Source organism: Arvicanthis niloticus, chromosome X, assembly GCF_011762505.2.
Source record: "Arvicanthis niloticus isolate mArvNil1 chromosome X, mArvNil1.pat.X, whole genome shotgun sequence".
NCBI lineage: Eukaryota > Metazoa > Chordata > Mammalia > Rodentia > Muridae > Arvicanthis > Arvicanthis niloticus.
In genome coordinates this window covers 126,407,065-126,421,505 of record NC_047679.1, presented here as the reverse complement: position 1 = coordinate 126,421,505, position 14,441 = coordinate 126,407,065, and the positions used below count along the sequence as shown (strand labels likewise).

The 14,441-nt window shown below is 37.7% G+C and overlaps 1 protein-coding gene across 7 annotated transcripts in view; it reads right to left on the bottom strand.

Annotated features, from left to right (window-relative positions):
- The window catches only part of Mtmr1 (myotubularin related protein 1), a 61,893-nt gene that overhangs the window by 40,299 nt on the left and 7,153 nt on the right, over positions 1–14,441 (bottom strand). For 2 of the 7 annotated variants that reach the window (XM_034486229.1, XM_076918773.1), the window contains one exon: positions 2,824–2,899. In XM_034486229.1, coding sequence (XP_034342120.1) covers positions 2,824–2,899 — 76 coding nt within the window. Of the gene's footprint in view, positions 1–2,823; positions 2,900–7,036; positions 7,088–8,463; positions 8,491–9,358; positions 9,383–14,441 lie in introns of all 7 variants that reach the window. The other 5 variants (XM_034486230.2, XM_076918772.1, XM_076918771.1 and 2 more) reach the window with 5 other exon arrangements.

The following is a 14,441-nucleotide window of genomic DNA, read 5'->3' as shown; positions in this document are numbered from 1 at the left end:
GTCCCCATTTTCATTAATTTCTAAAAAAGTCTTTCTTTCTTTGTTTCTTCCTTGACCAAGTCATCATTGAGTAGAGCATTGTTCAGTTTCCACGTGTATGTGGGCTTTCCGTTGTTTTTGTCATTATAAAAGACCAGCCTTAGTCCATGGTGGTCTATAGGGTACAAGGAATTATTTCAATCTTTTTGTATCTGTTGAGGCCTGTTTTGTGACCAATTATATGGTCTATTTTGGAGAAGGTACCATGAGGTGCTGAGAAAAAGGTATATTCTTTTGTTTTAGGATGAAATGTTCTATAGATATCAGTTAAATCCATTTTGTTCATAACTTCTGTTAGTTTCACTGTGTCTCGGTTTAGTTTCTGTTTCCATGATCTGTCCATTGCTGAGAGTGGGGTGTTGAAATCTCCCACTATTATTGTGTGGGGTGCTATGTATGCTTTGAGCTTTAGTAAAGTTTCTTTTATGTATGTGGGTGCCCTTGTATTTGGGGCATAGATGTTTAGAATTGAGAGTTCATCTTGGTAGATTTTTCTTTGATGAGTATGAAGGGTGCTTTCTCATCTTTTTTGATTACTTATAGTTGAAAATCGATTTTTTATTTGATATTAGAATTGCTACTCCAGCTTGTCTCTTGGGACCATTTGCTTAGAAGATTGTTTTCCATCCTTTTACTCTGAGGTAGTGTCTGTCTTTTTCACAGAGGTACTTCTCCTGTATGCAGTAAAATTCTGGGTCCTATTTATGTATCCAGTCTGATAGTCTATGTCTTTTTATTGGAGAATTGAGTCCATTGATATTAAGAGATATTAAGAAAAAATGAATGTTGCTTCCTGTTATTTTTATTATTAGAGGTGGAATTATGTTTGTGTAGCTATCTTCTTTTGGGGTTGTTGGAAGATTACTTTCTTGCTTTTTCTAGGTTGTAGTTTCCCTTCTTGTGTTGGAGTTTTCCACCAATTATCCTTTGAAGTGCTGGATTTGTGGGAAGATATTGTGTAAATTTGGTTTTGTCATGGAATATCTTGGTTTCTCCATCAATAGTGAGTGAGAGTTTTGCTGGTTATAGTAGCCTGGGCTGGCATTTGTGTTCTCTTAGGGTCTTTATGATATCAGTCCAGCATCTTCTGGCTTTTATAGTCTCTGGTGAGAAGTCTGGTGTAATTCTTATAGGTCTGCCTTTATATGTTACTTTACCTTTTTCCCTTACTGCTTTTAGTATTTTTCTTGGTTTTGTACATTTGATATTTTGATTATTATGTAATGGGAGGTATTTCTTTCTGGTCTAGTCTATTTGGAGTTCTGTAGGCTTCTTTTATATTTATGGACATCTCTTTCTGTAGGTTAGGAAAGTTTTCCTCTATAATTTTGTTGAAGATATTTACTGGTCCTTTAAATTGGGAATCTTCACTCTCATCTATACCTATTATCCTTAGGTTTGGCCTTCTCATTGTGTCCTGGATTTCCTGGATGTTTTAGGTTAGTAGGTTTTTGCATTTTGCATTTTCTTTGACAGTTGTGTCAATGTTTTCTATGGTATCTTCTGCACATGAGATTCTCTTTTGTATATCTTGTATTCTGTTGGTGATACTTTCGTCTATGACTCCTGATCGTTTTCCTAGGTTTTCTATCTCCAGGGTAGTCTCCCTTTGAGTTCTCTTTATTGTTTCTACTTCCATTTTTATATCCTGGGCAGTTTTGTTTTATTCCTTCACCTGTTTGGTTGTGTTTTCTTGCAATTCTTTAAGGGATTTTTGTGTTTCCTCTTTAAGGGCTTCTATCTGTTTACCTGTGTTCTCAAATTCTTTGAGAATGTTATTTATGTACTTCTTAAAGTTCTCTATCGTCATCATGAGAAGTGATTTTAATTCTGAATTTTGCTTTTCCAGTATGATTGGGGTGTTCAGGGCTTGCTATGGTGGAAGAACTAGGTTCTGATGATGCCAAGTTACTTTGGTTTCTGTTGCTTACATTCTTGCACTTGCCTTTCGCCATCTGATTAACTCTAGTGCTACCTGCACTCACTGTCTCTGACTAGACCTTGCCTTTCCAGTTATCTTGCTTGTGTCTGAACTCCTCAGGGGCCAGATGTCTATGTGATCCTGTGATCCTGAGCTCCAGCTGCTGAGTTCAGTTGCTCCTCTAGGATGTCTCAGGATACGGTGTCCACACGGGAGCAGACCAGCTGGATGTCTGCCCCAGCCCCAAGGCTCAGGGGAGGGGTGGAAGGGGAGTAGTATTCCACAGGGGCGGGGTTTGGGTGCCTGGTTGGTCCTGAGTGCCCCTTGCTCCCAGGTGTAGCTCTGGGGCATAGGGCAGTGGGTGACTGTTCTTACCTGCTGCTCTGAGTTCAGTGGCCCCTCTAGGATGTCTCGAGATATGGTGTCCACACTGGAGCAGACCAGCTGGGTGTCTGCTCCAGCCACAAGGCCCAGGCGAACATTATATTTTTGATAATCGTAGACCCCAACAAAAATTCTTTGTGAAGTTCTCAAAACTGTTACTAAGATATGCTATTAAGGTCTTCCACTGATAAATTTCTTTATGGTGAAATAGTCCATCAAAGCAGTGAGCCAGCATTATAGTAGGTATCCAATCAGGTCTCATTTCTTTTGGTAAACACTCAACTGCCACTCACCTGGATCCTCTACTTTCTTCCATCTCTTAAGGTCAGGATGATATCAATAAGAATGAAGAGACCTAGTCCCCTAATCTCTTTTTCCCCTAATTAAATCAGTTTAGCTGATCTCCAACATACGTACAACCTATGCTCACAAAGTACCACTACATTTCACAGATTCCTATAAGCACACATTAAACTTACCGATGGCCTTAATGGATTCTCCTGGGAAAAGTGGTGCTTCTTCCATCTGTGCCAGTTTATTTCCATCTCTTAGAGCCTGGCAAGAAAGCAAACAGGAATAAATCTCACTTTCTATCTGTATATTGAGGAGAATGCTGGTATTCTGGGATCTCTTAATAAGGCTACAGAAGCGTGCAAAAAAATATGCCCCTCCCCCTAAAAGATAATTTCAAAGCTCAGCACCACAGGACATCATGCTGCATATTCTAGCAAATTGTTACAACATATTCACAATTAACAGTTAGAAAGCATTAATACAGAAATGGCTTGATGGGACAGATAGATACTGCAATCACTACACAGACAGCTATTTTAAAGTGCCATGAAATTTGGAAATAAGGCCAGAAAAGAAATGTTACCTTCTGAATATAAGACTAACAAATAGAAACAGTAGAAGTGAGGTGCTTAGCCAGAGTAGAAATGACCCAGCCTATGAAGCAGTTTGGGAAACCCTAAGGCTGAACGAAAATGACCAGAAAATGGTCTCAGAACAGTGTACAACTTAGGAAAGCCCTACACTTCAGTACTGAGTCCCAGATACATGCAAGTGTGTGTGTGTGTGTGTGTGTGTGTGTGTGTGTGTGTGTAACAGGGAACATTAATGTTCATTCATCTAGGCTATGACATTATACTGGCAGATATCACAAGAACACATATACACTAAAAAGTATTATATAAATCTTCCTGTAGTTTATGTGGATAAGAGGTAGAAGACACAAAATTCATATTTAGGCTTGGGTTTCATCCAATACTCTGAAATATGAAAAATTCCAACATTTGGAATATGTGTACCAAACATTTGAGGTAATACTCAACCTGCATTACTATATATATATATATATATATATATATATATATATATACACACATACATACATACACACACACTGTGGGGCAGTGTGTAATCATCATGAATTCTCAAGGCCAATTCATGTTTATAACTAATCTCATACTCTTCAAAAAACTAAAGAGTTACTAGGTTGACTGGCTACAATGATACTAAAAGAAAGTTGTCTATGATGGGTAGGCAGTTTGTCCCCATATTAGGCTGATACTGGGACTCAGGAACCAGCTTCTTCTAAGCTTCCTTGTAAGGTGCCAGATAACTCAAAGGAGAGCAGAAAATGGACTTCCTGGACTATAAAGCTAGGAGCCTAAACTTGGGGCCTATTCCAAGGTATTGTTACCAAGGAAACCAGTCATTTTCTCTTGGGCATGTCTGACACAATGTGTCATGCCGGGCGGTGGTGGCACACGCCTTTAATCCCAGCACTTGGGAGGCAGAGGCAGGCGGATTTCTGAGTTCGAGGCCAGCCTGGTCTACAAAGTGAGTTCCAGGACAGCCAGGGCTACACAGAGAAACCCTGTCTCGAAAAACCAAAAAAAAAAAAAAAAAAAAAAAAAAAACCAATGTGTCATGAATAAGAATAAGGTAATAAAGCCACCAGCAATTACTAAGCTGAATTTCATAGAACATTAATTTCCCAAGACATGTAAACAGGCTTAAAAGGAGGGTGAGTGGGTAGGAAATGCTGTGATAAAACACATTAGGCTTTTGAAAAGTGAGCCAGGCTTTAGTGCGTTAATGCACACCAAATCCACAAGAGGGCGCTAAAGTACAACACATGCCTCCTACCTCCTTAATCAGGGCGTGCCTTTTCAGAAGTAATACCTGTTAACACTTGGGAGGGCATTAACATTCATCAGAAAACAGGGTGTGCAATGTTGATCAAGGGTATGGTATGTATGTCTCTTTTACCCAGAGGGCAGAAGATTACATGGTCCATTGTTTCCTTATCGAAAAGTGTATAGTTAAAATCATATATACAAGTAATTCAATTTGAATTAAAATTCAAATTTGAATTTTTAATACAGATTGGTTAAGATACTTTTAACCAAAAAATGTCTGTAAAATTTTGACTTTGTGGTGCTAGGGATCAAACCTAGGATCCTGGATGCCTGCAGGCATGCTGTCACTAAGTCAACCCCCATCTTAACATTACCTCTAAGATTTTCATATGAACTTGACTTTCTTTTTCCACTTAATGTCCAATTTTACAATCATTTCATTATACTTGTTTTGGTCACTGGGTATCAAACCCAAGACCTTAAGTGTGGTCCATCACTGACCTTTACCCTTAGTCCCATTTATAGATTCCTTTTTTTACTTATATCTGATTTGGGAATATGCTTTTTATTCAATAAGGCATAAACCAATATGTTTAAACAATTTGTTTTATAAACACTAAAATACCAACAATCTTAACAGGAACCTTAATTTGAGGGCCTACTTTAATTTATTATCGGAACTAGTGACTAATTTTGTGACATAATTAACTTGAATTGAGGTTGGAGTTGTAAATTACTTCAAACGTTACATTGTTAAAGCTTACTTTAACAAGCAAATACTATAGTATATACACTGAGATTCCATAACTTATACTTAAAAATAACTGAGGATAAATTATTTTGGAATCTATTTATGAAAACCAGCTTCTCTAAGCACTAGCATCTGGATGGGATTTGTGAAGAGAAGATGCCTTTTCAGCTTTAGAGCAAGCCACATCAAACATTTTCAAGATTTCAAGCCTGGGCTAGCCAATGAAACCCTGGCAGCATGCACAAGGATCTCAAGATAGAGTAAGGAACAACTGGTTGTGTTCTTATCCCATATCCATAGTCAAATATGACTTCTAGTCATGAGGCATGAATATGTTGGTGAACACAGTAAGACAAATCTTTCACTAATGATCACTAAATATGGGACATGTTTTTAAAAGATGAAAAAGCATGTATCAGAATAACACAAAGAAATAGCCCCAATGCTTCAGATTTTTCCAGAAGAGAAAGTTAATACATTTAGCTTAAACATAGGAAGCCAAGAGACAATAGAAGGCTCATTTTTTGGTGAGTACAGTAGATTCCCTTTATGAAGCTGTGTTAGGAGATGAGACTCACATTTGTGCTGTATTAAGCTTTTACTGCAACTACTAGGTTGCACAAGACATGATTTGACCCTTGATTTATCCAACCTATATGTATCACAACTAAAAGATGGAGTAAATTTGATCTCATAAACACACTCACTGCTCTTGGGCCTCTTTTCACAATGTTGCCTAGCTGAGCAATTCCCTATGACCTCATCTCAAGCTTGGTGCTTTGATTCTGAATGTCTAGCTGAGATCTACAACCTCCTGACTTTGTCCCTGGGGGATCCAACCCACCTAGATGACTCTGACCTTTCCAAAGTTTTTCATAAGCATGAATCAAAACCTCCAGGTGGACAGCTTATGTAACAGCTGCATGCCCAAGCAGTGATTTTCTAATTGAGTCCTAAAAGATGCTTCTGGGGTCAATGAAGGCGGGTGGTTCTGCACAGATGATAGAGGACAAAGGCTAGGCTGAGCACTTGAAGCTTACAAGGCATCCCCAGAGCTGCTCTTCAACAGGATTCTCCTATTCGGTTTCTATATCAATAGAAGGAAAGACATTACTGCTTCATGAATCTGGAGAACATCTGTAAGTATGAAGCAAACAGCAGGATTCTGTATTCCAATTCATAAAAATAAAATACATATCCTCATTCCACAAATACAAAATACCAGGTGCTGTGTTAGGCACACACAATGTTACTTTAAAATTTATATTACATTATTTTATGTGTATGGGTATTTTGCTTTCATGTGTATATATTTGCTACCACATGGCCAAAAGAAGGCACTGGATCACCTAGAACTGGAGTTACAGACAGCTGTGAGATGCCAGGTGGATGCAAGGAATTTGAAGAGCAGCCAGCGCTTTTAACTTCAAGCTCCACCATGCAGATTTGAGTACAGAAAAGTCCATACCCTTGTAAAGAACCTGTGGCATTTGTGCTTACTCCTCTAGGTCCTTGTTAAAAACACTTCACAGTCTTATAGTAGTGGCGGTCATGTAACCCTATCTTGGGGAACCAAGAAGTATGGATGAACCAATTTCTAGTTGACAAGATGTTGGATAAACCAAATTTTGCAAATAATGTCATAATGGAATCTACCAAATGCAGACAGAAGAGTACTATTAAAGTGGTAAAAGCAACTGGAAAGCTTTGCTTATTGCCTAGATATCTAGTATGAAATGGCTTCTAGATACACAGTCTGTAGCTACAAACAGATGAACATGTAGAACTTGCCACCTGATCAGCTTCAGCTTCAGAAGGGTAGCCATTGTGTTCTTCCTCTAGCTCCTGCACAGCACCAGGTGCATGGATAAGAAAGGGCAGAGAAGAGAAAGAGAAACACGTGCAAACAGACAGGTGAAAGGACAGAATTTCTTTAAGAGCCAGTAAGCATGTAAAAGTTGACACACTTTTTACGGCTTTGCAAATCACCACAGTTGACCCCTTTGACTTAAGGAAATAACGTGTGGACCATCTATAGCATCCTCAGCCTAAAATGTAGTGTCTATTTTCTGTGTTTGTGTTGGGGCAGAAAAATGAAAAGCAAACAAACATCATGGATTTCAAACAATACACCATCTTTATAAAACTAAGCAATACCATAGCAAATAGCAAAGAACATAACAGGCACACACATCATGTGCTCATAAAGCGCACCACAGAAACCACATAAAAGGCAAAGTCAAGCCAAAATACATAGGCAGTTCATACATGAGTATTTTAAATAGAGTAAGTATTTGCATAACCTAAAAGATTATTATATTACCCAGGGGTAAATTTCATTGCATACATGCACATAACACATGCTCAAGATTTTATATATAATATATACGCATAAATACATATGTGTACTAGTTTATTAATTATTACTAATTAAATATTGTGATTTACAATCAACACCACATTAAATATTTCTAACTATAATATCAAAATCATACTTCGAAGAAAAAACTAAAATGCCATATAGTTTCACTTTATTCTATCTGTTTAAAGGCATGCTATTCTTAATTTTTCATAGAACCAATGTGACAGGATTATAACCCCCTTTTAAACTGGCATCAAATTTTCTAACAGTGAAAATATTAAAACCAATATGAAATCGGCTCCAATGGCAACAGAAAAGTCACAAAGCTTTGAACAAATTTACTACTTCATACATTTACAATTTGATCAATAAACTTCAGTAACTGCAGAACACATTTTTATACTCAGAATGAAATTAAAACTACCTATATCAAGGCAGTGTAATCCAGCCTGTTTTGTTGAAATTTCTAATTTTTTACATGCCTAAACAACAGAATCATTCATTGTGTGAGTTTTTAAAAGTTAAAACAAAAAAATTAGTGATTCCTTATAACAAATTTTTACAGTACTTCAAAATCCATGCAAGTGTAAGCCAAACACTAATATTTCACTGTGTGAATCAATAAAGGAAAATGATTGTCACAAGCCAAAGAAAACAAGGTGAGATGGTAAACCAACTGATAAAGCAAGAGTTTTACTCAAGTTGGTTATTTCTGTACAACTTCACTGACTTCAGTAAGGTTACAATTTTCAACCTGAAGTAATTCAATCATACTATGAAGGTCCAGATTTTTTCCATTTAATGAAAATAGGTTAATTTCTTCATGTCTAACACTAGGAGTTAAATGCATGCAAATTACCAATCTTTGTCTTGCTTTATGAATATTCTGAAATAGAGGGAAGGAAAATCATGAGGAAAATAAAAGATATAATTTACTATATCTGTATTTGTAAAAATACTGAGTTTTGTAAATATTGCTTCAAGATTAGTACTTAAAATTTTTGGATTGAACATGCAAATGCAAGCATGACTTAAAGTTGTACTTAGATTGGATGAACAAAAAATTATCACTATTTTGGTTGCTAAGTCCTTTTTAGCATGAATCACACAGCAAGCATGAGTAATACATACATACATGTATGTATGTATGTAACAATAATAATCAAAGAGTCTATCAACTCGAAAAGAGTGAGGGGTTTTGGAAGGGCTCGAAGAAAGAAAGGGAGGGATGAAAGTGATATAATTCTGTTTCAATTAGAAGCATATTATAAAAAAGAGGCCAACATAGACCTAGAATTATAGAACTGGCCATGAAAATCCATTGGGTCAGAATTATGTGGTCTGAAGAAAGTCAGTATCACACACTGGTAACAATTTTCCCTGCCTTAACACGTTAAAAAAAAAAAAAAAAAAACTGTGCTGGGCAGTGGTGGCACACACCTTTAGTCCCAGCACTTGGGAAGCAGAGGCAGGTGGATTTCTGAGTTTGAGGCCAGCCTGGTCTACAGAGCAAGTTCCAGGACAGCCAGAGCTATACAGAGAAACCCTGTCTCGAAAAACGGAAAAAACAAAACAAAACAAAACAAAAACCTGCACATTTACAAACCTGTAGCAAACAAAGCATTTCCAGTAAGCACTTAAAGCTATGACACAGCAGAGCAAACTCATCAGAGTGACTCATACAAACCAAGTGTTCATAAAACACAGACATATACAAGCAGGAGGCCCATCTGCCAAAAGCCAAATATCCTTACCCTGGTATCAGGCCTCCTGAAAACCTGTTAGTTAAAATACAAAACATCATCATCATGGAAATGTTTTTATTGACCTGTGAAAGATGCCATTAGAGTCAACAGCCTAGTCCCTAAGAAATATTATAATCCTCTATAATATATTAACCCTTAAACTTTTATTTAATATCAAATCAATGCCTAACACATTTGTCCTGTAGTTTTCAGGGAAGTATCTGACTTGAAGAAATGTATCTCCCTTATCACCAACTTTTTAAACACAAATCTTTTCTGGCAAGTGCTTTCACAAGCTATTGTGAATAGGCTCATTTCAAAAATAAATGTTGTTTCTATTTAGAAAACTGAAGGCATTTTCAGTATAGAAGCAATGATATAAAAAGGGAGTTATTGCTCTCAGACCATCGATCTCACAAAACCAAAAACCCCAAACTGGATCCAGAACCCAGTTTAGCTATGTATGAATTCAGTATCCTAACAGTGAGATAATCACATAGCTTAACTTGGTGTCTCCTTAAATTCATTTCCAATTCCTATTGGGGCTATAGGATAAAATTCTCTAATGTGGTTACCCTACTGGACATTGGGCGCCTTCTCTGATGTACATGGCAGCAAAGAGGGAGCTCCAAAGAGGAAGAGGTAGTGGCTGAAGAAAAAGTAAAACACCATGCTTTATTTAACCAAGAGACACTAATTTCGGCAATATTATTCCTGTGTCTGTGGCCAATGAATCCTAACTGAACATGCAGCCTCTGTGTGGGAAAACTCTAGTTAGAAGAAACAGCACATGAGGACAGAACCTCTAGGAAAACAAAACAGTTGTTACATTCTGGGGAGGACTTTAATCTTTCTGTACTACATACAATGCTAGATGTTGAATCCATCCAACCAGTGGATGATGAATGAGAAACACTTCTTCAAAAAGGACAATTGCTATGTTATTAGCTTTATGGATTTCCTAAAGAGGGAGAAGATCACCTGAACAGGAACACAGAACACAAAAGCCTTCCCTGTCTCAGCATTAACAATTTAAAAAAAGAACCCAAATGGAATTATCCTGCATGGTTGGACAATGTTGTTCCCAGAAGACATGAGTTATTAAGTGCAAATAGCAGTACAAGGCAAGGAATACCCCTCTACAAGTCATTGGGCAGGTAGGTCCCAGGTCACCAAACCATCGCAGGCTATTGCCATTGCCTTTGCTTACCCACCATAACTACATGGTGATCCCTGATTGTTGAAAACACCACATACTCTGGCTGCAACACATAAAAATAAATCATTCTCAAACTCACCAGAAAACTTCCTCCCCAGTGCAGGCTGATGGCAGAGAAAAGACATCCAAATTCTTACCCAGGGCTAGACCCAGCACACTAAAGGATCAACTAGAAGAGATTTGTCCACTGGTACGATAGTGTCATGACTGAATGCTCTCTTGTTAGACTTAAGGCCTGTCTGATGAGTTTATAGGCCCTAAGGTAGACGCTGCTCTTGTTCTTTTCCTCAGTGCTTATGCTGTCAAATTGCCTTGTAAGTATTTATATTTATACTCATAGATATTTGCTGCTCTCAACCTTGTAGGAGCTTCTGTTTGCAGTAGACAATAGTCAATAGAAAGATGTATAACTGATCAAAGTGCTGAAGATAAGATACTAAGTGCTTGGCCCTGATTGTGACATCTATTTCCACAGTGTCCCTTTCTGCTACCAGGGAACATTGTGAGGAATAGGTGGAATGAACGTAAGAAGCAGAGGATGAGAAGGAGTGCTGGGATGTGCTGTTTTCTGCACATGACATGACCATCACACTCATGAACTCAGCAGCTGTGGTTATCTGCAGAAGACCTATACAAGGTAAAGCCAGCTAAACTCCTGACATAGATGTGGAAGATCATCACTAGGCCACACACCATACTGATAGAGGTAGAGCAGTAGATAGCTGCTGTAGGAGGGAGAAATCCTTTTTCATTGAGGACATGACCACTGTAGGTATCCTCTACTTCAGTGGATGGCCTCACAACCATGAACCTATGATCAGCTTTACCCACACATAGTAATTTCTCATGAACAAAGGCACGTGGTTGGGAGTACATGGGGGAGTGTTGGAGTGAGGAAAGAGACATTGAAATTGTCAAAAACAAAGAAAAAAATTTAACAAGAAAGAAAATATTCTTTGCAGTTCAAATAGTGTTTTTCAATTAACTGATATTATTCTTCAAAAAGAATTAAAGCCCCTGAGCTCCTAAGCAGAGACTTTTTGGATTAAAAAGCTTTCAGCTGGCTTTGGGGGTGATGCATACAAATATCAAAAGTTTATTAAGTTGTTACTTTAAAGAGGTAAAGTTTATCACTTCTCAACTGTATCTCAACAAAGTTAGCAGAAAGTAAATGAAAGAATATGTAGCTTCTGGTGATGAAAACCTCAAAACCGAAAGGCTCCCCACTCAGTGCTTCATCCCAAGAGCATCCCCCACTTGATTAGCCCTATTTCTAATTCTTCTATTACCTCCATCAGTGTCACTGACTTTGCCTTACTTCGATACAGCACTTTTAAACAGTGTTTAATGACTTGTCCTTTTAAATGAGAAAATAAACTTAAGAACAGAAAAAACAAACACACAAACAAACAAACTACAACCTCCCTCTTCTATTCTCTGATGGTTTAAAGTTTCTGGATGTCTTAACTTTCTTTAGTTTGTTAAAGAATCCAACAGCATATGGTTGGCCATGTCTTTTCTGCTTCTATCTCTACTCATCTACTCCTATAGTATTTTTACATTTGTTCTGAAGCTTGTTGAAGGGACAGACAGCAAGCGATGAACACTAGAAAGAAACATTCACAAAAATGTTTTTATGGAAATAATTCCTACTTCAGAGCAAAATAATAAAGCTGAGTCTAACAGATGACAGAACTTCTTGTCAGTGTCTTTGCTATTGGAAGAAAATAGCTGGACAGATTGGAGAGGGACAGTGTAATAACCAGTTTTTATGCTCATGCAGTTCTTAAGGTCCTCTAAGGAAATCTTCAGTACCCCAGACAGGAGAGAGTTAGGTTTGTAGGGGCTTGCCTCAAAGTCTTGTGGATATGTTTCTCTCTGGCTCCCTTTACTTGTCTCCTGAAATGATCCCTTCAGTACACATAGATGTTTATTTCCTTCTTGACTTGGATTCTGATGTAAGCCAGATGAGATAGCAGTGCCCTTAAATCAGGATTAAGTGATTTTTAAACTGGACAGCTAATGCTCAAGCAGATAGCAACAGGACTTTGTAAAAATACTTTTTATGGGAGCATATTATCCCTTCAGTTCTCCACATCTCTCTCTTATATCTGCCCTCCTTGTTAAGGAGATACCTGTCTCATGTAGGCATTTGAGCTTTCAGTCTACAAATAATAAGTAACTAAAAAAGATGGGTTTTCAGCCATAGATTATCGACAGAGAATCCTGAAAGGGCATGCTCAAGCTCCCCTTTTCAAAGGCTAGCACCCAACTCAGGAAACATAAACCAAGGCCCAATTCAAGCATAACAATGTGTTCCCCCCATATACTGTTACCCCCTTTCCTTCAAAGCTCTTCTGGAAATTTCTGTTGAGGATTTCGAAATTAATACAGCATTCTTTTGGTTCAACAATAGCTAAAAGTATACACATTTTCTTCTCTAAGAAAAGGAAGAAAATGTGTATACTGCCATTCCAATTTTCTTCTCTGTTGTAGTTTAGACTATTTAAAGAATATATCTAGCTATTACTACATACACAATGAGAAGGGGAACAAAACACCATAGAGGGACAGAGAAGTGATGATAATCCTGGACCCCGAAGAAGCAAGATGCTCACATAGTAGACTAATTGGTAGAAGGCAGACCAGAATCAAACATAACTGAAAAACATTCTAGAAACAAAGGCATTTAAACACTTAAAATCTGACCACAACCCTCTTAGTTTTATAGTCAAGAAAACCCCAAACACTATATAAGGTTGTACACTGAGAGATCACACAAGATCACACAGCCAGCCAGCACTGTTTGCACTACTCTATAAAATCCCTTTTCCCAGTCAAGTTGTACTTTCCAAATGAAAGTTATGATTGGTTTTATCATTTCTACAGTCACTAGAAATATTTTAGTATAATTTCTAACTATATTACTGTATCTAATCCATGAAAAATACAGTAATAGTCTTGTTTTTAAAAATAAATTCAAGGACAAAAATTTTTAAAATAATGTCTTTATTAATCCTTTGAGAACTTTATACAATGTATTTTGATCATATTCATAAAACAACCCCAAGATTTTTTTCTGTATGTTGACCTAGTTAAATGAAAGCAATTGAGTTGGCAAGGGGAGGGTAAGGAAAAAATTTTTTTCTTATATTTCTTTTAATGATGTTAATTATCAGGCTAATCTTTAGGATGGCTAGGTATTATCTGATAGCAAGAAACAATAAAGTAAGCATGTATTAACTAGTACTACCTGTCTGTGCTTTCAGCTATGACAATGCCTGGCAAGTACCTGTCATTTCAAAGCTCCACCTCTACAAGATGAGCTTGTTGTAACTGCATATCATTTGTGTTAATATGTGTCTTTCCATGTGCATAAGAACTGTATGGCAGAGCACACCTGTACTCCCAGATATGTAGACAGAAGAGCCATGAAGATGTAGAGTTTGTGTAGAGGGGAGAGAAAAGAATAAAAGAGGAAAGAAGAGAGAGAGGAGAGTACAAAAAAGAGAGGAGAAGCAGGATAGGAAGGGAGAGGAGGAGAAAAAGGAGAAGAGGTGGGAAAGGGGAGAAGAGCAGAGGGGAAAAGTAGAGATGAGAGGACAGCCAACTGAGGAGGAGAGGAGAAGAAAAGATGGGAAAGGAAAGATACAGAAGGGACTAAACAAAGAAAGCAGGGAGAGAAGAATGGGAGGGGAAGAGTGGGGAGATAAGAAGAGGAACGTATTGAAGAGGCAAGAGGAAGAGTGGAGAAGCAGGAGGAGGAGGAAGAGAAACAGGAGAGGAAGGATGAGAGAAGAGAAGGGAGGAGAAAGGAGACCTATGGGAGAGAAGAGGAAATAGATGAGAAAAGAAGGAAGGTAAGTGGAGTGG